This window comes from Amphiura filiformis, chromosome 1 (genome assembly GCF_039555335.1).
Source record: "Amphiura filiformis chromosome 1, Afil_fr2py, whole genome shotgun sequence".
In the NCBI taxonomy this organism is placed as follows: domain Eukaryota; kingdom Metazoa; phylum Echinodermata; class Ophiuroidea; order Amphilepidida; family Amphiuridae; genus Amphiura; species Amphiura filiformis.
The window spans coordinates 83,597,479-83,623,329 of NC_092628.1; the positions used below are offsets into that span (position 1 = coordinate 83,597,479).

General features: G+C 36.5%; 1 protein-coding gene across 1 annotated transcript; it reads left to right on the top strand.

Moving 5' to 3' along the window:
* The first annotated feature begins 20,990 nt into the window (after nucleotides 1-20,990).
* On the top strand, nucleotides 20,991-21,470 carry LOC140163625 (uncharacterized). The gene has a single exon (XM_072186942.1). The coding sequence runs from the start codon at nucleotides 20,991-20,993 to the stop codon at nucleotides 21,468-21,470; it is 480 nt and encodes a 159-aa protein (XP_072043043.1).
* Nucleotides 21,471-25,851: the final 4,381 nt, after the last annotated feature.

Sequence of the window (25,851 nt, forward strand, 5' to 3'; positions counted from 1 at the left end):
ACGGAACATAGATCTAGATTCACTGCTTGGCACTTGTTCTCAATCCATATTCAACTTATAAACAAAGTATAAAGTTTCTTTAACACCAGCAAACATTTGATTTTTGGCCTATCTGAAGGACTGTGACTTTCTATTTCAGAAAAGACTACATAGAAATTAATATTGCTTGCCAGCGCCGGGGGCCAGCGCATTTCTGTCTATTCTATTCGCGGAGTCCAGTACAGCTTAATCAGTTTGTTGTCAAATCAATACATGCCTGCTGCACTAAATACCTGGACATTGTGCCGGTTTATACAGCTTCTGCCACTACCAATTAAAAGTTTTCTCATTCAAGCTGACTCAATACACCTTCTTTCATGCTATAAGCGAAAGTTTTTTCTGTAAAATACAACCATTCTTCACGATTTTAAACATGCTAAAGGCTCCAGGTAATAACTCGACTCGTTTCTTCCTAGTCTCAACCCCGACTTTCTACCAATTACTACCATTTTCCAAAATAGACTTGTACATTTCATTACATTGCAATGTTTTGCTTTCTTTGCAATGTGGAGAGTCGCATGTGGTCACACCCTATGGCGTACTTATTCCAGGTAGTTTATACTGGCACGTGCTTTGAAATCTTAACTCCCAAAGATCGACTGGAGACGAGACATTGCTGTTTAGTTTTACTCACAGGGGTATTGCTACATTATGCAAACAAAAAAATTAGAGTCACCACCCGGTTTCCTAATGTATAATGTGTCGAAATGCTGTCAAACACTGGGTATTCTCGTAGCTTGGTACTTTAGACATGTTCTTGTATTTACCGTAGTGCTCTAATCGCCTTAAAAGATTTTCTAATTAAACATCATCTTTTTTTCAAACGGGACATACACCATTTGCTATCCAGACAGAAATGAGAAATAAGTGTAATCATAGGGTTACAAAAGGTCTATGGTGTATATATTTTTGTTGAAAATAAACATGGATTACCTAAGCCTTTATGCAATTCATGTATGCAGCTGAAAATGAAATCTATGAACAATAAAACAAATACATTTCCATATAATTAACCTGTTGCGAAATGTGATTCAGAAACAAGCATGGCTTTACACTATTCCGAGTCATCGCCAATCTTTACTCACTCGAGTCAGATTTGTGACTGAATGAAAGCAAATCTGTATCTTCGTATGGAATAAGCAGTACAGAATGGACAGCAAAACGCAAATACCTCAAATTCGCCTCATTGCAATTTCAGAACTCATATTGATCAGCTGTTGACTTTCATTTCCATTGCAATGAAGTGTGTTGAATAATATTATTAATAATATGCATACCAACAATTTTGACCTATCCTTTTGATATCTTTATGAACACAAGACATGCAAGAGGAATATAAGGTGGTATGCATTTAGTTCCCGTTCTCTTCTGAATAATGATGAATACAATGTTGGAAACATTTTACCTAAACAAATATCAGGTGTTTTATTTGTACGTTACGTGATGACATTGTTAATGTTTTGTTTATACCAATAACATTATTTACTTGTTCAGGAACTAAGTACGAAGCGCGACCGCACATTCTACCACACTGGAAATGTAGGACCCACGTGGAACTCCATTACGTCCTCATAGGCTACATAACTTTGTCGTTGGTGTTGATGCTTGCGTGCTTCAATGACCCGAAGAGCTAAGGCGGACAGGTTGTCAGGTAGAAGCCAGACTAAGAATAGCCTGCTGGCCCTCCAGGTTGGGGGGGGGTGGCATACATGTATGGTTGAGAGACTTTTGCAGGGTCTCAGTGAACTGTCATCGTAGCAGCGATAGTATGACCGCTTCAAGCCATAGCCTGTCTCGACGGGAAGTGGGGAGCGTGAACGGCAGTTTGTTTACATCTAAATGTAAAGAGTGGGAGCATGGACTGTTCGTAGCATGCATGATATCTCTAAACTGGAACAAGCTATCAAAGAAATGCACAGATACAATTGGACATTTTAGAGCCGTTGGACAGAAGCAGGATAAAAACACGCAAACAATGGTTCAACATTCCGAGAGATGAAAAAGTAAAGGCGTTTGGGATAGATTAAATTTATGCAGACATACTGAAGGCTTATTAAAACTTCTACCAAGATTTTCACTAATCTTTTCAAAAATATCTGGGAAAGAGACGGTATACCAAATGACTGGACAAAAACGCTCATTATTAAACTACACAAAAAGGGTGATCTTGGAAATTGTGGCAACTGGCTTGGCATAACTTTGTTTTCATTGCTCATTCTTCTCATACGTTTAGAAAAAGAAATTGACAGTATGCTCCGTCCAGAGCAATCCGGTTTTAGAAGGGGTAAAGGCACTGCGAAATATCATCGAAAAGTGTTAGAAAGGAAGACTTAAAAAAAGCTTTTGATAGTACTCACAGAAATATACTTTAGACGATCTTGCTCTCATATGGTATTCCAGCAAACCTCATTTGCAAAGTTTATGATAATTTTGAATGCAGCATTATGTTGGACAAACATCTCTCTAATTGTTTCCCTGTGCAGTCAGGAGTTCGTCAGGGATGTATACTTTCCCCAATTATGTTCCTTGTAGCAACAGACTGGATCGTGAGAAATACAAGTACAACACATGATAAACCAAGAGGTATTCAATGGACTCTGTTTTCCTTTCTAGATGATTTAGACTTCGCTTTGCTTCCAAGCTTGATTATATTCGAGAGAAACTGATAGACTTTATTATTTTGGAAAACAAATTGGTTTATCAATAAATGCCAAGAAAACTCAAGTTATGAAAATCAACAGCACCTGCCAAGGGCCAAGCAAATTGGACAATGCAAACCTGGAAGAAGTTGGGAATTCTTGTATTTCGGAAGTGTAATCAGTACAGATGAAGCCACAATCGAAGAAAATAAATCAAGACTCAGCAAGAACTGCTTTCTGTAAACTTCGCTCAGAATGCTGGCGTGTCACAAAGGCTGACATGAACAAACGTTCAGCATTCCACGATGAATGTTTAAAAAAATGTCTAACATCTTCTGGCCTATCGTCATATCAAATGATAACCTTCAAAGAAAGACAAGCTCCAAACACATTGTTCAAGAAATTTTCAGGTGGTTGGTCCATGTACTAAGAATGTCTCAAAACAACATCCCTAAACATGGACACCTCAAAGGAAACCAAGCTGTAGGAGACCAAAAACGTTCTAAAGTTATCATGGGTAGAGACAGAAATGAAGGCTAAAGACAGTACTGGTTATGGTTAACATTCAAGTTATCTCATTCGTTAAAGCGTTCGACCACTGCTGAAGCACCCCCCCCCACAACCCCACACACCCCTCCACAAAACTAAAGGCTCACATAGTCTACATCCAGGGGTAACAGATCTTACCAAAAGGTAGATCATGCAGGCGTCTAATGCTGCTTTTTTGAGTTATATTAGATTATACGGGCCTAAATTAGTACCAATTAGATAATTTCAAATCATACAAACTACCCACCTTTCTTTAGATCGAAGTGAAATTCAGTTCAAAACCGGGTTCAAAAACTGTCAAGCCTATCCTGCAGATATATTGGATCTATGTATATCTACTTAAATATCAAAGTATGTCGTGCACCAGTTTACCGCCTTTCCATGTCATAATTTGATCAATGTTTGTTCCCAAATCACATGTCGAACCACATCAAAGTGCCAATATTGTTGAGTTTATGCATACTCACCGCTGCAAAGTGGCTGGGAATCTTATCAAGAAAGATCGGATAGTGACATACAATTTAATCCAGCTTATTTAGAGCTTATCGTTTATTGAACCCCTTCAACATCATCATTTATAATTCATCCCCAAATAAAAGGCCCTTTCAGTGATTTCACAGGAACATTAAAAAAATGGAAATTTGTCAGAGTTGTTTAGAAATAAAGAATAAGTCTACAGAATTTCATTAAACCACTTTTCCCTGAATACATCGACAAATGAGTCAAAAATCAGAAGTTTTAGAAAACGTTTTCTTACTTCAACATCAGATCGACTTTTATGAGAAAATCTGAATTGATCCTTTTCTCTATTAGATTTTCAGTGCGCCACCAATCGACTGGAAAAATACTTCCTAGTCAACAGTGTTTCTAACACGGGGAAGTAGAGTCTAAATTGATTTAAAACAGACGCTTAATTTTTGTAGTAGAAAACAAAATAAGCAATTAAACGTCACCGAGGCAAACTAACGGTCAATTCAAATATGAAAAGCAGTTAAAATTGTGTATTTTGTTTAAAATAGTAGCTACTGATGTAATAAGTAGTAGAAACAATCACGTCCAAGCTCACATTGCGCCCCATTCCTTTTTAAAGGTTTTATGGTGGAGAAATGAGCTTCTTTTCGATCTCAAGTCGGACTTTTTTAGTACTGTCAGTATCAAAAGTCCAGATTCATGTAAATGCTTTATTTTGTTAAAATACACGGCTTTCGACCGAACCACTAGCAGGCTATGTTAGCACATCTATGCCAATTACAAAGGTACCAAAATCTGAATTTTGATGATTTTTACGATCGTCCGGATGAGCAAATCACTGAATGGGTCTTTAAGGGATATAAATAACATTGAAAAATAATCTTGTATACTGTAGGTATATTTCAATGTCATCATCGTATTATAACAAAGACTCTGAAGTTATGTCTCCGAGAAAATGAAATGAAAATACTGTTATAGGAAACAAATGCAATACCACTTTTGCAATGAAATCTTTGTGCTATTCTGAAAAATGTCTTCCAGCATGTTCGACAGATCCTTCTATATTCATCTACTAACATTCTTACAACCACAATCCTGATATTGAATGTACGAAATCGTATAATGCACCATATCATATAGTCTATAAAAAAGCTGACTGCCAACCTTCGATTGCCGATATGAATGACAACTGCGCATTCAGTTTATCTACTTACCTATTCATATCATAATATGTTCCCTTTACGATGCTAATTCTCAAAATAAATGTCTTCAACATGCCTTTCTTTAACGAAAATGCATACTAATACTGTGACACCTGCAGGCTTTGTGTTGTTTACGACGAATCACATTTCCATTTTTATGCCCAAGATGACGTAAGACCTAATTTGTAAAGAACTAGGTGGTTTTAATCCTGAGGCTATGAAATATTTCAACAAACTTGAGCTGAAAAGGATTTCTTTGGATTGTATGTCACTATAATTCCCAAGGTGCCGGAGATGAATGTTACTGTGGGAAAAAGAGCCACTACACTCCGAAACAATTAAGTGAAGTGCTCGATATGCATGCATACAACTCGCGTTGGTGTGTTATCCTTTATTCGATAAATCGAATTGGTACTATCATGTAAACATCTAAAAAAAATAACTAACCCTCTTAAATAATGGCCATTATTCAAAAAGAGGCTATTGTGTTACAAATCTGTCAAATGCGTTGGAAGCAGAATTTATTTCTGCGAAATTTTGACACCTCATTTGTGATACGATAGCACAAAACAATAAAACACTGGTCACTTTAATGTAGTAAGGTCCAGATTTGAAAGTTGCACTTACATACAATACAAAAACACTCAGATATCATTACACAGATTTCCTTTCATTATACTGAGTACAAAATCAATACGATTGATTTACTGCAACTTTCAAATCTTGGGCTACATTGGTTTAAATGTACGCTGTGACGTCTATATTAAGTCATTTGCTTATTATTTAAGGGCCGTTAGTTATTTTTGAGATGTTTACATTCGTAACATGGACTATTCGTAAATTACACAGATTCTCAATCGATGCTCTAAAATGTATGAAACCTACTTTTTAAGTTGCAAATCACGTATTGTTTATGACGGGTTTCATTTATCATAATTTTGTCATATGTATTAAGCATTTTAAATTGATTAAGCTTATGGATATATGACTATAACGCAGCGTATATTTATGTCTAAATTCAAGTATTGCATATTGACGTCAACAGGACTTATAATGAAGAGGTTTATCAACATAATTGGTTGAGTCTTTAAAACACAGGCACGATAGCAGTGAGTAATTTGTCACCATGGAATGTATGGCTTCCAGTGAATCTACCCTTAAATTAAAGGCCTTCCTTGGGAATTAAAGGACATTTTGGTTGAGGATTGATTTTGAGCGAATTAAAGAGTTGTTAATTCCGAAATAAAAATCTTATTGTTCAATGCCCAAGAATCATTTCTCAGGATACGAGTTATCGGTATATTGACGAGTTATCGGTGTGACGAGTTACCGTAAAAACTCGATAGTTAGCATAAGTCCTTACTATCGAGCGCTTTTAAAACATGCAAACATGAAGAGCCCCATCCACAAAAGTGTAAAGGGTTTTGAGCAAAATAATCATCGATACACATAGTTATATACGAACAAGTAAACCTGCAAATGTGTGTCTTTTGTCTAAATGAGCATGTACCCACTTACCTGGAGTTTTGAAATCAGAAATTTACATAACTTACGAAAACGAATATGATTATTCGCTAGCTTCAAGTTATTAGGAAGTGACAAAAGGCTATAATAAAAGATTGGTCACACCTAGGAAGATAACACTTCAGAATAACAATGACATACGAAAACGGCAACGAATACGGAAACAGAAACTAAAATGATAAAAAGTCCCCAGGAATAAAAAACTATGAGTGCTTTATAGTATTATATACAAAGAATATCGCAACATTTGACATGCGCGTCTTTACGCGCAAACGACTTACATGTACGCTAATCGTAGATCCATCCTTTGCGCTCATTTTAGTGATAACATTTTACCTCAGCACCTCAGTAGGACCGACCATCCAAGATGCCCAAAAAAAGGGGGGGGGGGAGCTCCACCACAGGTTTCAACATGATTTTAATTTCACTCTTGTAAAATTATTTCAAGAGATATTGACTTTTACTTTGAAATAGTCATCTCCTTTTATATTAGGAGAAAATTCAGTGAAAATTGCATGTTTGTAAAATTTTTAGCCAAAATCAAATATGCATATACTTTTGTACATAGCCAGAATTTCCCAATTTTGCAAGGGGCGCTCACATTATGACGTCATAGCGACATTATGCAGGGAACGTTTGTACTTATTTTGCTATCACTGAATAGAGGAGACCCATAGTTATACATAGCATAGAAAATTCGTATTCCGTGTTATAAAAATATGGCTCAGTAGTTCTAGCGTTAATAAGGCACACCTTTTGTGGTTCGCCAAACAATAATATTAATGTTACCAAAAAGAGATTTAGGTAGATATAGATTATTAACCTAAGTGAGTGAAATTTGTAATTATTTCCTAAAAGTCAGAAATCATATTTAACCACGGCAAAATTTGAAAGCCCTTTGTATTCTAAACATGTGTCGACAAGCGCATGAAGTGATGCTTGCAATCGTACACTTTAGCTCCAATCAATTAAAAGTACATGCAGTGAGAATGCCAAACACCAGTTACGCAGCATGTTTCTTTCAACTGAGAGTGTTACGTTGTATCCTAAGGAAAAATTCGTTTTCAACGACGCAGATGATTTTCGAGCCTGACCAATACCAAGTGTTGCAATAACGACATAAGTTGGGTTATTGTGGTTTCATTACATCCAGCTAATGAAGTGAGCTTAAGCACCTTAAAGGTTGAACTGAAAACGGTAACATAAACGATGAAAAAAGACTGCCTTTCGTCATGTCCTATATTTCTCATACATATAGATTTTTTTACTTAAGACTTATATTGATGAATTTAATATTGCAACGCAAAGTAAAATAGAAGACCATTGGCTCTGTAGGGTAAAGTTTTCGAAGAGGGCATGCGCATACCTTAAACAAAAAACAACAACTACATAATAATAAAGGGAAAAGAAAAGATGTTTTGTTATGGGGTTTTTTCACAAGAAGGAGACCAAACCTTAAAATATGACTTTTATTGTATTTACTGGTTTTTTTATATATCTGTAGCATTTCGTTTTGATATCTATATTTTTGGAGTTTTGGATTTGAAAGCAATTTTTAAAACCATTTGTGTATTAACTACCAAAAATCGTGTTAAAGGAAGTCTCCTGTAATCACAACATTATACCTTATATGTTAGAAAATGGTTTTCAACACGCGAAATTCAAATTTCCCGCACCGAAATTGTCTAGAGACATCATGATTATTTGTGCTCGTTCTATTACTGGAACGTCGTTGCTAAATTTGAATATCGCATGTTGAGTGACGGCTTTTTTATTCGTTTTTATGGTCAATATGAGTTTGTTTTAAATAAAATCACCTGATTCGTGCTTGCTAAGTATTTGTCTAACATATAAGACATACTGTTGTGATTGTTGGAAACTTCCTTTAAGAGTAAAGTTGAAACAGAATGTATTCTCACTCCTTATATGTATGAAATTACTCAAATTAGTGTTTGACATCATTATTACGGACTGAATACATAACAACCAGATGAATGATGTGTTGCGAATTCGGCCACGATTGTTGGGTTATATTGTGAAGGCACCAATATCAAGGTTATCCCTACAAATAAAATAAAAATAGGTACTAAAATATTGTATATAAGTCATTGAAAAATAACCAAAATACTAGGTACTAGAAGAATAAAGTAAGGTTAAAAAGGAAGATGAGATGATGATGAAGAAAATGGAAAAGAAGACATGAGTTAGACGAAAGCCGGGAGATTCCATATTACAATGTACATACCTCGTTTATTTCTTGCTTTTGCTCCCCAAAGATCCCTTATTTTGGTAGTTTCCAAAAGTAGATCGATGGTGTCGAATGCTTTAGTGAAGTCGACGAAGACCATGTGAAGTGGTCTCTGCTACTCTGTCGATTTCTCCTGAAGCCTGCGCAGAGTAAAGACCAGATCAATAGTGCATCGACTGTCTCTAAATACATTTGGCATTCAGGCAGTAACTATCAGGCAACTTGTTGTAATCTGGCTATGAAATCATTTGTAGCAACTTAACCAGCAGTTGAGAATAAGGAATTTCCTCGATAGTTACAACACTAAGTGTGGTCACCCTCTTTAAAATGGTGACAATCATTGCATTCGTAAATTCTTGTATCATTACCGAACTTGTACACATTTCCATATTCATGGAGCTTATACTATTCTTCGTGTACTAGATGGCGTCGGTATCTTTAGCCCCCACCCCCACCCCCATGTCATGCATGTTTAGATTCTTGAGCGCACTGGAGTAAAACAAATATTTTGGGTCAACAATTCACAACTTCCGTTGGCAAAAACATATTTGTCGGTACCTGGCTACGTCACGAACCCATTGACCTATATCTTTTAATTATTGACCTCTGTACATAGGGTCTATGCTCTGTACAACTTGAAAATTGACCTTCGACTGTTTTTGGTACATAACTCCATAACTACATGTCGTACACGTACAAAATTTATATCATTTGTGATCATTACGACCAGACCCAGACGGATAATTTGATATAATGAGCGAAACCCCCTGTATAACATCGTGGGGTCACTTATTGGGTCATTCAAAATTAAGCTTGTAAACTCCTTTTGTAAATTCAGCCGTTCCAAATTAGTCAAGATACCTGGGTTTCAATCTAACAAAAGTACAAACCTATTCCAAACATGTACTTAATAAGAACACCGTTTGGTTTTGATGTACAGCATATTGGTCATGTTTAGCCATTGGGTAGATATATCTTGATGCATTACACGTGGTCTCAATCCACGTATTCAAATTAATTGTCAAGTTTACATTTGATATTTTAGTATATTTTTCAACTTTTAACAAAATATGAATGTTTTTGTCTGATGTCAAAACTATTTTAGGTTATATGGCTTTCTATTTATTTCCATTCTATTTAGGATACTAGAAAATATTTACCAGCGCCTCTCTGTCTATTCGCGGAGTCTAATCGTTAACAGCTTAAATTATTGTGTTGCCAAATCAATACATGCTTACTGCATTAAGCACCTGGACATTGTAATATACCGATTTCACCTTATGCCACTACAAATTGAAAAGACTTTACATCCGACTTGAGTTAATACTTATTCTTTTATGCTCTAAGCGAAATGATCTCTTGTTTCGAATACATATTTCAAGACAAGACCTTTACGTGACGGACAAGTTGACATTTTTATATTGGTCCTTGCAGCATATAAGCTGCCCCAATTCTCTTTTGTTTTTATCTTATATGTATGCCGACTTAAAGTTTCTAGTTTATGCGCAAAGCATATATTAGCCACTCTTCACGCCCCTGAAGGCTTTGCGTAATTATTTGACGCATTTCTACCTACCGTAAACCCCGAAAGGACTTTCTACCAATTATCCACCGAAGAGAAGCTAAGAGATGCCAAACTAAACTTAGCCAATTCAATGTTTAGCTTTCTTTGCAATGTCGAGAGATGCATGTGTGTGGTCACACCCTATGGCGTGTTATTTTATTCCAGGTAGAGTATACTGGCACGTGTTACGAAAGCTAACTACCAAGGAGGCGCAGCTCCTAGACCGGGCAAAGAATTGCCGTTTCCTTTCACTACATTATACAAACAAAAACTAAAGAGTCACCAATCGGTGTCCTTATTATACGTGTTGGTTTTCTTGTACTAGTATTTGACAATGCTGTCAGGAACAATATGCGTAAAGTAACAAGCTACGAGAATAGCAGCGCTTGAAAGTGGTCAGTGATTAGTTGTTAAATGTTTATCTCTTCTATACCGAATATACACCATCATAGTCCCAACAGTATTGGGCAGTATTAAGGCTAATCTATTTGTTTTGCTGAAAATGTCAACCTTTCCATTTTCACTGGAAGCAACATACGCGACGCGTTGGTGCAGCTGGAACTTCTTTATTTTTTAAAATTGATTTCAGACATATTTAAAGAGGGTAGCCAAGATCAGTGGACCAGCAATCCCGGGCCAGCATTGTAACTTCTTAAAGAAGTAAAATGCAACCAAATTCTGGAATATACAATAGCAAATCTTAGGTGTAACAAGAGGGAAATCCATCTATTGCACTGTGTACTTTCTTTCTGGATAAAATTAATTCCACTTTTCTAGAAAACTTCAAAGAAAATGTTGCAAATAATTATGTTTAGAAATAAGGAATCATTGTCCATGCATAATGCATTTCCCCCTGAAGGTTAGGCTAAATGATTAGGGTTGGGATAAGGGGTAGGGTAGGATAGGAATTGAGTTAGGATTAGGGTTATGCACGTTAGGGGTAGGTTACGGTTACGATTAGGGCTTAGGATTGGGGTTAATATTAGTGTTAGTGTTATGGCCCAGGTGTAGTGCTTAGGGTTAAGGTATGGGAGGACTGGAGTAATTACGTCGGACAAAATATACATATTTTTTTACAAAATGATAGCAAATGCATAATTAATACATGTGTTTTGCAATATAATTTTTGTCATTACCATGTATAATTATGGGTGTGTGGGGTGTGTGGGGGTGTATGGGGGTGTATACATGTTAATATGTCTCACTGGCTTTCATAGGACCTTGATTCATGTAGTTTCCAAGTTCAAACGTCAGCTGTTCCACGGGGCTGAATTCGGCAGTCACGCATGGACTCACACACGGGCGTAGATCACCAAATCAGCTCTCCATTAAAAAGGACGATAAAATTATATTTCACACAGGACCTTATTTTTCATGTAAAATTGTGTTAGTTTTTAATTTTGGGTATGTTTAAGTGAATAACGTGTTAAATGCAAACCTCACAGAAAACTAAGTCACAAAGGACACCGAAGTTGTCGTATGTTTTTTCGGGAACTCATCAATATTAAACTTTTGGCGTATAGATTTGGTGAAATACACTCGTATTCTAAATAAAGATTTATTTTTAAGTCCAACAAATCCATAAAAGTGGAATTAATTTTGTCCAGAACGCACTCTCACGTATATCCCGATATCCACCCCAGGCACAAATACCCATCCACATATGTGACACAATCTGGTCCATGGGGGCCAAAGGAGGCATTTAAAAAAATTGAGTTACTGTAATTATTACATTATACATACAATAGGCTATCATTTACTGAAAACACCAAAGGTCTAGCATGCTTGGTTATAAAGTTATGAAGTTTTTTGATGTCTATTTTCTTATGTACTTTATTGTTTTTTACTCCATATTTTTACCTTTATCTCAGTTTCAAATTTGCCGCCTTTGGCCCCCATGGACCAGATCTTGTCACATATTATAAAACACTCCCAGGCTCCCCGGGCCAGGCTCCCACGCATTGCCGATTGACGTGTCACAACACTTGTGACGGACAAAATAATTTCACCAGTGATCCTAATGTTTCCTGGAAATCCGCACAGAATGATCGGATTGAATAGACAGTATTAAATTAGTTACAACAAAAATAAATTGATCCTTAGTAAAAAAAGCCCAGTGATTTATAGTGCGCTAAGCACAAGTTCAACGCCCAGACGTGGATCCACAAGCCTCAGCACACTTTACAGGTTGTCGCTGACCACTTCGGCCCACATCATTCCATAAACCATTTAATAACAAATCAGGGACTTTGCTACTATATAGAAGAGCGCACACCCTAGACATTCAACAAATAACCATCGCAACCAGGATCAGCTCCCCGAGTTTCGTATGGGTTACAACGAGACAATTAGCAGTAAGTTCCTTGCCCAGCGGAATTTCAAGCTAACTCAATTTTTCACGAGAGCATATACTAGGCACCACCAGGGTTCGAACCCGAAACCTCTCGCACCATAGTCGAACGCCTGAACGATTGAGCTAACTTGACTGCCTAGTATAAAGTATTATCGTCCAGGTTAATGAACTTATGTGTAAACACATAAAGTGTTGTTGTGATGTATTGTGTAAAATTCCAGTTCAGTAAACTGTCAAGGTTTTCTGCATACTTTCGATTGGATATCTACTTAAATATCAAAGCATGTCAGGCTCGCTTTTCGATGTCACCATTTTATCAGTGTACTCCCTGTGCATTCAAGAAATTATCAATTTTGAATCACATCAAAAGTGCCAATATTCTTGATTAACAAATGCATATTTACTCGCAATCCGGCTGGAAAAGAGGATACGATAGTGACATTTCAGCCAACTTATATTATTGAACCCCTTCAACACATTGTTTATAATTCAGCCCCTTAGGGGACATGAATAACATTGAAATATAACCTTGAATATTGTCATCATCGTATTATAAATAACAAAAGTCCTCTGACGTTATAATGTCTGAAATGAAAATACTGTTCTTGGAAATATACATGTATGTCAATGACATTTTGCAATCTTTGTGCTATTTAGTAAGCATTATCAGCATAATCATCATATGATCATCGTCTTTAACTATGTTTGACAGATCCTTCTATATTTTGTCGACTAACAATTTTTTAGAACTAAAATCCTCACAATGAATGGATCTAAATACCGATATGAACGACAGTTACGCCTCAAGTTTATCTGCTTACCTATTCACTTCAGAGTTTATTGTCCTTACGTTGCTAATTCTACAAGTAAATGTCTTCAATGCGCTATCCCGTAATTGACATGTGGCACGAATACATGCTAATGCTGTAAGATCTGGAGGCTATGTGTAGTTTAAGAGGAATCACATTTCCATCTTTATGCCCACGATGACGTAAGACCTAAATTAGTAAAGAACTGGGTGGTTTTGATCCTGAGGCTACAACAAATTTAAACCAACATGAGCAGAATGGGATTTTGTTGGATAGTATGTGTGTAATTCCCAAGGTGTTGGAGATAAGTGTTACTGATTAAAAAGAACTTCACTCTGAAACAATTAGGTGAAGTGCTTCATATTCATGTATACCGCATTGATAGCCCACTCCAGTGTGCTATCATTTGTTCTATAAATATTGGTAGACATGGTTGTGTTAAAACTAGTGTTAGACGTAAGTGTTTAATTGGTATTCACATTATACAATTCGTAAATTGTAATTGTCTTATTAGAACACGTACGCATTAAATGATAACTTCTTAACGGTAATAAATTTATCATGCGTTTTTGCATCAAAGCAATTAAACAATGTATTAAAACTATGTTAAAACCGACTGAAGAACAATATAAGAAGCAGACACAGTTTTAACACGGAAAAATAACGGATTAAATAGATAGAACGAGTAGGCTTGGGATAAAAGAATGGGCTGTTTTAAACTATTTTATGGTTCTCTTGTAGCTGTGTGAATATCTTCGAACTTCTCAAGTCTCAAGTAGGATTTAGGTTAGGGTTTAGGGTTTAGGGTTAGGGTTAGGACTATTATTATTATTATTATTGGTGTTTATTGTTTGGGTTTGGTTTATTATTATCATTATTATTATTATTATTATTATTATTATTATTATTATTATTATTATTATTATTTCTAGTCCTCCTATGTAGGACTATAACGGTGATAAGCATGTCACATGTTATGCGCAGTTGAACTCTTGTTTTGGTCACTACTGCGTTAAAATGCAAATATGACACAAAATATTCCACCTTGCATTTTGAGTTATATAGACATAATTTGTAAAGAATGGGATGTATCATCAATATTACAATTGTTATTATTTTCATTATTATTATTATCATTATTATTATCATGTATGTTTGTGAATTTGTATGTTGGAGATGGAACCAAAAAATAAATGAATCTGAACCACAACCACTTGTCTTGAATCACTGAAATTTCAATGAAGTAATTGGATTCCTAGCCCCTATAATATACATAGCTATTGCTACCAGTGTGTAGTTATTTTGTGAGAAAAATTAGTCACAACATTTTTCAGGGGGTGTAGTACCACCTTAAGACACCAACTTTTGCACACAAATGAAAGTGTTTTCTTAATACTCCTTGAACGACAGGCATCGTGAGCCCTCTATAAGAATAGAGGAAAATAAAATTTGTTAAGGTTTGCAGTGCGTAGAGGTACATTAACTTGTGGCACTCAACTCATGCTGTCCACTTATCACTGGATGCCTCCGATCAACACCAACGGAGAGTCTCTACACCCTCGCTGCTATAGCCCCTCCAGATGTACGTAGACAAGTGGCCAGCATGCAAGAGCGTGAGCGTCAGACCACGGATATGAAGCATCCCATGTTCAACCAGACTGATGCACGCAAACGCCTTAGATCCAGAGGAAGCTTCCTAAGCAAAGTTCATCCTCTTGGGACAGTCTCCAAGGAAACGGAAAGACTCACCCTGTGGAAAGAGAGATCTCCCAATTCACCAGCTATGGGACTGCAACCCAGTGAGCAGCTACCACCTGGAGCTGATTCCACGTGGCCTGAGTGGCGGTGTCTCAACAGACTAAGATCATGGTTCGGAAGGTGCAAGGTCGCTTTGCAGAAATGGGGCTACCTACCAGAAGGACAAAACACTACCTGTGAGTGTGGAACTGTTCCACAGACTATGGAACACCTGCTGGTCTGTCCACAGACGGGGCAATACTGCACACATGAGGACCTATAGCTAAATTCAACGATTCTGCTCGTCACTGCGTCAGCTATTGGCTCGGTCGCATTTGACCCTGCGCTTGGACACGCTAAGAAGAACTTGTGGGTCAATATACAACTTACTACAGCAGATCTACCTGTTTTACGTTTTTAATGCGGCTTCAAGATACAATTAAATACTACTCTGATTGAACATTTTCATTTCCTTAATCAGTATTGGCCTTCTTAATGTTATTTTCTAGAATGAGGGCAGGTATATAATTACGATTGTTGCACTAAAATCTGCTCATTATGTTGGAGTAATTGTGAATGAGATTGTTAAAAGTATTGGTCTTAAAGTACTGTAACAAATAGAGTAGAATACAATATTGCCTTCAAAATATATGTGACTCGCTCTGACAAAACCAGGAACAAGTTGAATTTTTGACATTTCTTAATTTGAACAAAGCACTAGACAATAAGCTTTAAAATGATACCAAAATTATATAAATAGCATTAATGCTTTTCAAGATATGGATAATATTGTAAATTATACCTTGATATTTTTGCCACATTGCTATTCAGAGTAATGGGTGATTAGTTTCCTGTCTTACACAGGATTGATTAGAGATTATCATAGTTCAACTGCAATTTATTGATTAAATAAACCTCTTTTTAAGTACTTTCAAGGATTTTAAAGTCCACTTAGTCCCACAGTCAAATACCATGAAATTAACAATTTCAAAATTCCATCTTGTATGAGAATGTCATCTTTAAAGGCCTATAACTCAGAAACATGTCTGGCGACTTGTTCCCTTTTTTTTTTGGAGCTGGTCACATATTCAATATAATCTAACAGCCGTCTTGGATTAGTAGCAACAATTTTAAAGCGCAATGGTCACAAATGATCTGCCAAAAAATGTAATAATTGGTCAAATGAAAGTCCTTTTTAAAAAGACACACAAAGTTACCAACGATAAGCATGAATTAGAATTTATTTATATATACAGGGTGTCCCAGAAAAAATTACCGAGTGAAAAAAATTGAACGTAAGTCGAGAAATAGACATCAGAATCAAAGAATTCAAAATGCTTTTGTTGTGCATCACATACGAAAATTTTATTTGATTCGGTTGACTGGTTTCGAAGAAATGAACGATTGCATAATGGGTGCATCAATGCAGTTCATTCCAAGTTTGATCAACAGGCGGTTTTTTATACTCGCTCACCGCTTCCTAAAGTTTGTGTATCTCATTAAATTTAGCCCACATTATCTATTAAAATCCGACGGTGTTATGTCATTCATGCTTTCACTGAAGATGAATAACAGTTTGTCCGAGAAAACTTTTTGATTTCTTCAATTAGAAGCTCTCCAACTTTAATTCTTTAGGCTGTGCAAATATACTTTGCAAAGAACATTTGAGCCAAGAATGACAATGATCAAGTGCTTACAGCTTTACGTGTGATTTTTGATACCACGCAACATTAATGTTGAAGTTTTAAAAGATTTAAACTTTGCAATACAATTTCTTGGAAATATTCCGAAAACATTAATGTGTGTGAGAAATTTTTAAGCCAGCTGGAATTCTTTATGTAGTATTCTTCATGCAACATTTATATCAACATTAACGAAAAAAGATATTTACAAATACCGAGCATCATCAAACATGCAAGCTTTAATTTTCAATATCGCGCAGGTTTTCAAATTTGAACAAAACCTAATTAAATGTTTTGCAAGAAACAGGTTGTTTAAAAAGAACGAAAAGGATTTCAAATATGAAGCCCATTGACAGTTTAACCACTCGTGCGCATTGTGTTGAATGATCTTTCTTTCAAACTTTGAATGAAGTGAATTGACTAATGCGTTATGTAATCGCTCATTTCTTCGCGATCAGACAATCGATTCCAGTAAAATTGGCGTATAAGATGCAGACTAAAATAGGCTACACGCTGATGTTTAGATTTTTTACGTCCAAATTTATTTGCCCGGTAATTGTTTCTGGGACACCCTGTAATCACTTAGTTATGTAATCACGAGGGCAATATGAAAGTGTGGGAATGATAAAACAATGTGGTATGGAACTGAGCCATGGCGAAGCACAACAGCAACAGTATCCCATGAATGATCCCTTTAAACTATAATTAAACATGTTAATCAATCCAATATTGGAGAATACTTCGCTAAAATGGATGGTTTAATATTAGAACTCCAGGTGGATGTATCACATAAGTATAAACCTGTTCTCCAAGTCTTTTGCACTTTTGTTCGATTTAAGTTACGAAGAATATAAAGCCGATGAATAAAAATCCGACGGTGTGTTATGTTCAAAGAATGTCATAACATTTGATATATTATTTTTATTAGCTCGATTGTTCAATAAAATGCCAAAGGGTAGCTGATACAAAGCTGAAGGTGCTGCCAGTAGAGACATGAATGAACGTTTTTTTCAATACTCTGAAATATCCAAATGAAAAGAATGGAAACATTAATACAAAAGGGACACATGATATTCGCAACTCGGTAATTCCTCATGTTTCCACCACACAATACTGTTTTGTAATGTAGAATACAAAGAATACAATATCAGGTTGATTGGCTTAAATTTGGTGACGGTAAGCGAATATATCGAATTTTATTTGTTACTATATAGTTAACCCAATATTTTGACCGACTTTGATTTTCTTCTGGTGGTTGAATAATATTTCAATTGCAAAATCAAGAGAAGTAACAGTTTCATTTATTTATTTACTTTACCGCTAGATAAATTGCTTTTACGTTATACCTTAACCAGAATGTAGACATTTTAGAATCTTTTGAAGATATAGAAAGATGTATTGTAACCATTTACAAGAGCAGTAACAACAACAACAACGATATTGAGGAGAACAAATACGAACCTTAGTGTTTTTTTTAAACATTTAAAAATGTTCATGTTTAATCATGAATTTCCAAATGTGTGTCTTACCTTCATGAAAGCATCACGATATTTGTATATCCCTAACCCTAAACCTAAAAAACGAGCCTTATAATTCGTCATCATGCTTACATGAAGGTACAACCCTACTTTGTTTTCCAATGTCTGTCAACAAAATTTGGTTGTAAGCTTCTAATCACTACATATAATCTACTTTAAATTCACGAAATTATACGATATATCTCTTATATGCACTTTGTTTTTTGTTCTGATAAAACAGAAAATTACAGTAATTCCTTCTCGAAAATAGCATTTTTTTAACTTGCTTGACTTTTCCGTAATATAATACTAGATTGATTGCCATAGGGATTTTCAAACATTTTACGTAAAGAGGCAGACAGAAAAAACCCTATCAAACACATAAATCACATTATAGAGCATCAGCGACAAACAAGACGGTACATTAATGCTAGACAAGGCATTTAGCTGGGGCGATTTGAGGATGACGCGTTCCATTTCAGCATACCAATCTCTCTAAAGGAAATCATCAGCCGATAAAAACGCGTGAGATAAATGCAAAAGTCATGATGGCTGATCCCTTTGTAATGTGTAATTTGTAGTTTGTTCAACCGTTTAAATTGACATTAAAACCTTAATATACGATTTCCGTCAAGTTTAATTTGGCTATTCTTTGACAAACTTTATAAAATATTATTGTTACAAATGTCATAGAAGTTTTCTGATCATTTTTAAGCCAAGCTAATGAGGTTAAATGAAAGAAAACTCACTTACTCTCTTAGCTGCTTAACTGTGGTATTCTATGCGGATTTAAAGTCATAAACTTGCTCCGTTGTCCAAAAAACAAAAGGACATGGCTAACCCAAACGCCTCTCAATTGGGTTGATTGTAGTGCCACATCTGTTGCTCGCAAAGCTGTTCCTCTGCCCTCATACCAGAGCTAGCAACCTGCTTCAGGTTACAGATATCCGGCGTGGTATACTCGATCACTTTTGCAGAAAAGTGACTTTTTACGCATGCTCAGGGATTTATCTGGAGAAATACTCGTAAATCCTATTTGGATAAACTAGTTAAGCTCCATAAGTGGGAAATTATAGTCACTACAGAAGTCATACTGTACCTATTTTTGGCGAATAGAATATATACTTAGAATGTTTTCATGTATATACTCTGTGAACGAGTTACTTCCTTTAAGAAACGGTTTGATATCGACAACTATTCCACAATCTAACCAAAAACAAGAAAATATTCGGCATCATTCTGTTCGTATCAGGGGTTCCTATCTTTGGAATGCTCTAGAAAATCAACTCAAGCAAGCCAAGTCAGTTAAGTATTTCAATCAATTAATCAATTAAGCTAAGCTAATTTTAAATTACTGCGCTTTTTAGCACTTCGTACAAAAATTAAATTATGATTTATAATTTTCTTTTTCCTTTGTCTTTTTCCGTAGTTGTTTTATCTAGCGTTGTTGGTCTTCCAGCCTTCTCCTCCATAACATGTCTTGTTAATTGATGACATTAGTATTGAAATAAATAATGAATGAAAGAATAAGGCTTCTTCGAGTTCAAGAAATCTCGATCGAAATGTGCGATGTCGCTTGTTACGTGACTCTGTGTGTCAGGTGGCGCTGTGTAGCGCTGCTGTGGTCTTCACAAGAGTACGCCATCTCACTCGATCTGATGCCAAGTGCGTTGCACTTCGCATTCCATGTTTCCTGACAATATTGCCAAAGTACTTCAGCTTTCTCTCCATTATGCCGTTTCTGATGGTTAGACTTGTACCAATCGTGTCGAGGATCCAGGAATTTGTTCTCCTGTCTATTCATGTCAATTGCAGAATCCTCCTGTAACACCACATCTCCAAAGCATCAACTCTTTTCCTATCATTCTTGGTCATAGCCCAAGACTCGCATCCGTAAGTAGCAATGGAAAACACAGTTGCACGAAGTAGGCGTATCTTGAGGTCAATGGATAGGCTTCTGCACAGTTGTCCTTGCAATAGCCAGTCTTCTCTTAATTTCAGTCGTGCTGTCGCCGCTGAAGCGGTGACAGCACGACTGTCGCGACAGCGCGCTGTTGTTAATCATTGAACCCAGATATTCAAATTTCTTCACCTCCTCAATCTGCTGTCCATCTATCATAAACTCATCACTTTTCCGCTCTCTGTTGACAACCAATATTTTTGTCTTCTTTGTGTTCAGGAGAAAGTTTTTTCTTCGCTGGCCTATTTGATGCGCTTCAAAAGATCAATCAGCTAATACATTGTTATGGTCACTAAAATGACCCAGACAAAAATCATCTACTTTCGAATTCACTCAACAGCAAACACGCAGACTAATTAATTAAACATTTTGCTAGGCAAATCCAATAAAAAGAAACTCACTTCTTTAGCTTTCGCCATCTGATCTGATGGCTTGATCACAAGTGTCTTGGTCCACTGCTTTTCCCGCGAAACGGCTTGTTGACATTTCCCGGAAGTGATGTTGTTTTTGTTTTGAGCAGTGGATCGTATACGTGATCGAGAGAGACGATACATTCGTCGCGGTTGATTGCTTTGGCCCCCTTTTGCGGATTTGAATGGCTTCCTTATTCTTCTGGTGAATGCGTTTGAGTCCCTGTCAAGTACTTTTGCCCCTTCCCATTCAATGACGTGGTTTTCCTGAGCGATGTGGTCAGTAATGGCTGATTTGTGTTGTTCAGAAGTTGATTCTTTTCGGTTTGCTCTTGTGAATTTTCTTTCGGCTATTGTTGAAGAGGAGGATCAGGGTAAAATCCCTTTTCTGGACACATTAATCGTCCGCAAAGAAGACGGGTCCTTGAAGCTGCTGGTTTATCGAAAGAAAACGCATACGGACCAGTATCTGAATTTTCAGTCGCAGCACCCCCTTCACCAAAAACTTGGGGTCATCCGGACTCTCATGGATAGGATGGATAACATCGTGACAGAGGAAGAAGACAAGAAAGAGGAGGAAATAAAGATCAGAACAGCGCTAGCAGAGTGTGGCTATCCAAAATGGTCTTTGGATAGAGTTAAACAGCAAATGAAGGACAAGCAACCGAAAGCGAGAGAGAAAAAGAAGGACGACACTCCATCAAAAGGAATGGTGGTCATACCCTACGTGGAAGGCGTGGCAGAGAGGCTGCAAAGAATTTTTTAAAAACATAACATCTCCACGGCGATGCGACCTACCAACACGCTAAAAAGCCTTTTAGTCCACCGTAAGGACAAGAAGGACATAGAGCAGACAAGTGACGTTGTCTACAATATCCCGTGTAAAGGGTGTGACAAGTCCTACGTAGGGGAGACAGGAAGACAGTTTGGGACAAGACTCAAAGAACACAAGAAAGACTCTGAAACAATAGCCGAAAGAAAATTCACAAGAGCAAACCGAAAAGAATCAACTTCTGAACAACACAAATCAGCCATTACTGACCACATCGCTCAGGAAAACCACGTCATTGAATGGGAAGGGGCAAAAGTACTTGACAGGGACTCAAACGCATTCACCAGAAGAATAAGGGAAGCCATTCAAATCCGCAAAAAGGGGGCCAAAGCAATCAACCGCGACGAAGGTATCGTCTCTCTCGATCACGTATACGATCCACTGCTCAAAACAAAAACAACATCACTTCCGGGAAATATCAACAAGCCGTTTCGCGGGAAAAGCAGTGTACCAAGACACTTGTGATCAAGCCATCAGACCAGATGGCGAAAGCTAAAGAAGTGAGTTTCTTTTTATTGGATTTGCCTAGCAAAATGTTTAATTATTTAATCTACAATCCTACAAAATGCATCTATTTACTGACGCAGACTGATTATTATTTATTAATTAGTGCAGTATGGCTGTCAATTAAATAACAATACAGAATCATACAATTAAACTTAGCAACATTCTCGGAGATCTCTTGAGCAAGCTTTCTGCTCCACTTGACAGACAGATAACACACTTTGTTAGTCCAGCAAAAATACCACAGTTTGTTGAGCTATTTCAGTCTGCCGCGTCTTTGAGTCGACAGTATAATCAAGCACTATTGACTCTACTACCGCCTTTGGCGTATTTTATTCTCTCCAACACACACAAGAACCGCGAACCGAAGTTTGAAGACTTCAAACAATAATGGTAACTTATTGGACCAACACTGGCTAACATAAGATTCAAAGCGTTCCCTCTTATAACTCCAGTTCACCATGGGAACCAATATATTTCACCAGATCACGAATATAGAGCAGTAAATATTTTTATATCCTTCATTAAGATATTTTGTGTTCATTAATATTGGTTAAAGTATGAAAAACACAAAGACTCGTAGACATAGCCATAGGCATAGGCATGAACGTAGGATTAGCCTAGTCAAGGCTAGGCCGGTCGTTCTTGCTTTGCTATGATTGAATACACATGCACGCAGTACACACGTTTGGGTGACTAAAAGCTGCCAAGACTTACCATGATAAACTTTGTAACCTCTGCAATACTTCCGTGAGACGAGTAGCCTGTTCTTTGTTAAATCGCCATCAATATACGATACTGATAAAACGTCATACGCGTCATGCTACAGTTCTGCGCTACTTGTACGCTTTGCAAACTACACATACGGTACTGAAATCCGATGATGCACCGGCCACTAGGAACTACGACGCGGCATCGAGGTCATAGGGAAATAGTAGTACTATTTCCCGGGGAAATTGAACTTCCAATAGTACCTAATGCTGTCATCAATAGAGTTGAACTATTTTTGGTCATGTGATACGGTTTTAACCAATATGTGAACGAGAATATATTAATGAAGGATATAATAGTACTTTTACCCAATAATACACCCATTCCCTGGTCAATATGCATTTTGACTGCTTTGCAAAATATATAGTTAAAATTGTGTTTGGTCACATGATACAGTTTAATTCAATTAATGAACGAGAATATATTAAAGATATAATAGCTCATCACATTAATTAATTATAACGTAATTTTACTCAAAGATGATTTGATATTGGGCAACACTTCTACGTGATAGGTAGAGAGAAGTATAGTAAAAGATGTAGCTTTAGTTCACCTTTCATCAGGTAACCTACTTTTGCCTCATGTCGCAATGTGCATTTCAAGAGCGCTTCACATAAGGAGAATTAAAAGACTTTTGAGATTTCATGGATATCCATGATACTATTCCCACGATAAAGCCCGCTTCAAAGTTATTCAATTTTGCAGTACCGTAAATAGGTAAAACAGATATAATTGCATTCAAGTCTAAGTGCTTTACACTTACTTCTTCCAACATGTCTAAGATCAATAGTGGTATTATTATTACAAATAACGACACCTTTACGGGGAGCTTCGTTAATTTGGTAGTAGTGTTGATCAAAGTGTGTGTCGAGCTAATAAAATAAAAAGGAATGAATGTGTTCAATTAACAGTTATTCCACTCCAATATTTTAGTCAAATTTGAAAAATGGGTGGCCAACAAAATCTCATTACAATAACTTAGCCATACTAAACAATAACTTGGTGTCGATTTAAAAGTAATCCCGGGAAAGTAATACGTAGCCCCAATCTTTACATGTTATACGCTCTGTAATACAGAAACAGTTTCAATTCACATAGTTCAAGGTGGCTGTTGTCATTCGCTAGGTATCTTGATAAGAAACCTGAAATCGAGGCCAATGGTGTTACCAGTTACTTTAATGGAGTTGAAACTCGAGAAAATAATCAACTCCAGGTACTACTAGAAGAATTACTTGAAGTAACAAGAATCGGGCTTCAAGACTGCACCATTCAAGTTAAAAAAAACTCTGTTGGGGCCTCTTGCAATTAGAAATATCTACATGTTGCAAACAGTCCGTCCTATGTATGAGGTTTCATTTTGGTAGGTATTCATGGCTACAAATATATTAGTTATTGAATGAAAGGAATCAGTTTGTATCTGAAAAGTAGGCTAAATGCGTCCGTGATCATTGACATTAAAAAGGCTAATTAAGCTTAGAATCACATTCTTTACATTCAAATAAACTTGACAACATGTTCTATTTATCCAGCACCTCATTAAAAAGGCTTTTATTTAACGACATTTAAACTGTATAATTATTCGACAAGTACTCACGCTTACTTAAAATAACCCCTAGCACATAACAATAAAGTATCATCCTCTGACTATTATTATAGCGAATTATTTTGATCCACGTTGTTAACAAATTTTCAACGTGAAAAGGATACAAATTGTGTTCTTTTTCTGAGCTTCTAATCACTACGTATTGTTACTTGAAAATGCATGAAATGATAACCTATATAAATTTTGCTTTTCCTTCTCATACAACAGACAATATCAGTATTTACTTCTCAGGAAAATGATACAAGACCGCCATAGGGATTTGCAAACATTACCGTAAAGAGGCAGAAACAAATCAAACACATAAATCACATTGTATAGCATCAGCGACAAACAAGACGGTACATTAATGTTAAGCCAGGCATTTAGCTGGGGCAATCTGGAGGAGACTTAGTCCTATTCCATTTCTACAGCAATATCTTTAACTAAGGAAATTATCAGACGACAAACGAAGATTCCAAGCGATGATGGAAAATGGCAAAGCAATTCTATGTAATTTGTTCAACCCTCAAAAATTTGGCATTAAAATGTAAATATTTGTGAACAAGTGAGTAAGTAGAGGTTCAATGAATTCAAACTTCAGATCCTTCCGATCATTCCGTGCGATGAAGTTTCCAAAAGTTTTTCGTTCAGGCCTGATATAGGAACTCATACATATAGAATACCCATACACTCAGAACGGTGGTCACAGCTTCTTTTGTTATGCATAGTCGGGCTAAAAGTCGATCGATACATGTTGAAATCAGCATAATTCAGAAATACACCTTTTTGCTTTGAAATTAATTGTCTCGGTCAAATATAAAGCAATAATTCCTTCAGTAATGTCAGTTAAAAACATAGTGCTTGGATATACATTTTTTATTAAAATTAGGCATGAAATTGTGTCTTTTAGTGTAAGTTTTTTGATTTGTATTAGCCCTTAATTTCGCCCGATATAGTGACAAGGTAACTTTCAAAAACTTAACGTACTTTGCATTTCTCCTGCACATACACCACTATGTGTTGCGATTGACGATATGGAGCTCACTAACCTTAACTAGCCCTTCGGGAAACTATTCTTGCTGCAGACGTCTAGCGTGTTAAGGTTACAATCAATCATTTACTGCGAATCTAGCTCTACTGCATCGTGCCGTATTATCTATGGATAATATTGCTTATAAGTATATACTAAATGTGATGGTCCGTCTGGCAGCTGGTTAATGATAGCATCTGCCATACATGCTTGTAACCAAATGATTTTCCACACTAACTCATCACTAGCCTCAACATTTCCAAAGGGTTACATTTTAGAAGTTAATTACTCTATGTTGCAATAGAGTCAAACTTCAGATTACCCACATGTATACGTAATCGTTACAATTAGACGACAAACTGTATCTTCGCTCACAGAGAAAAATGTGAAATACAAGTACATGATGTCAAAAGATAATCCCATTTGCG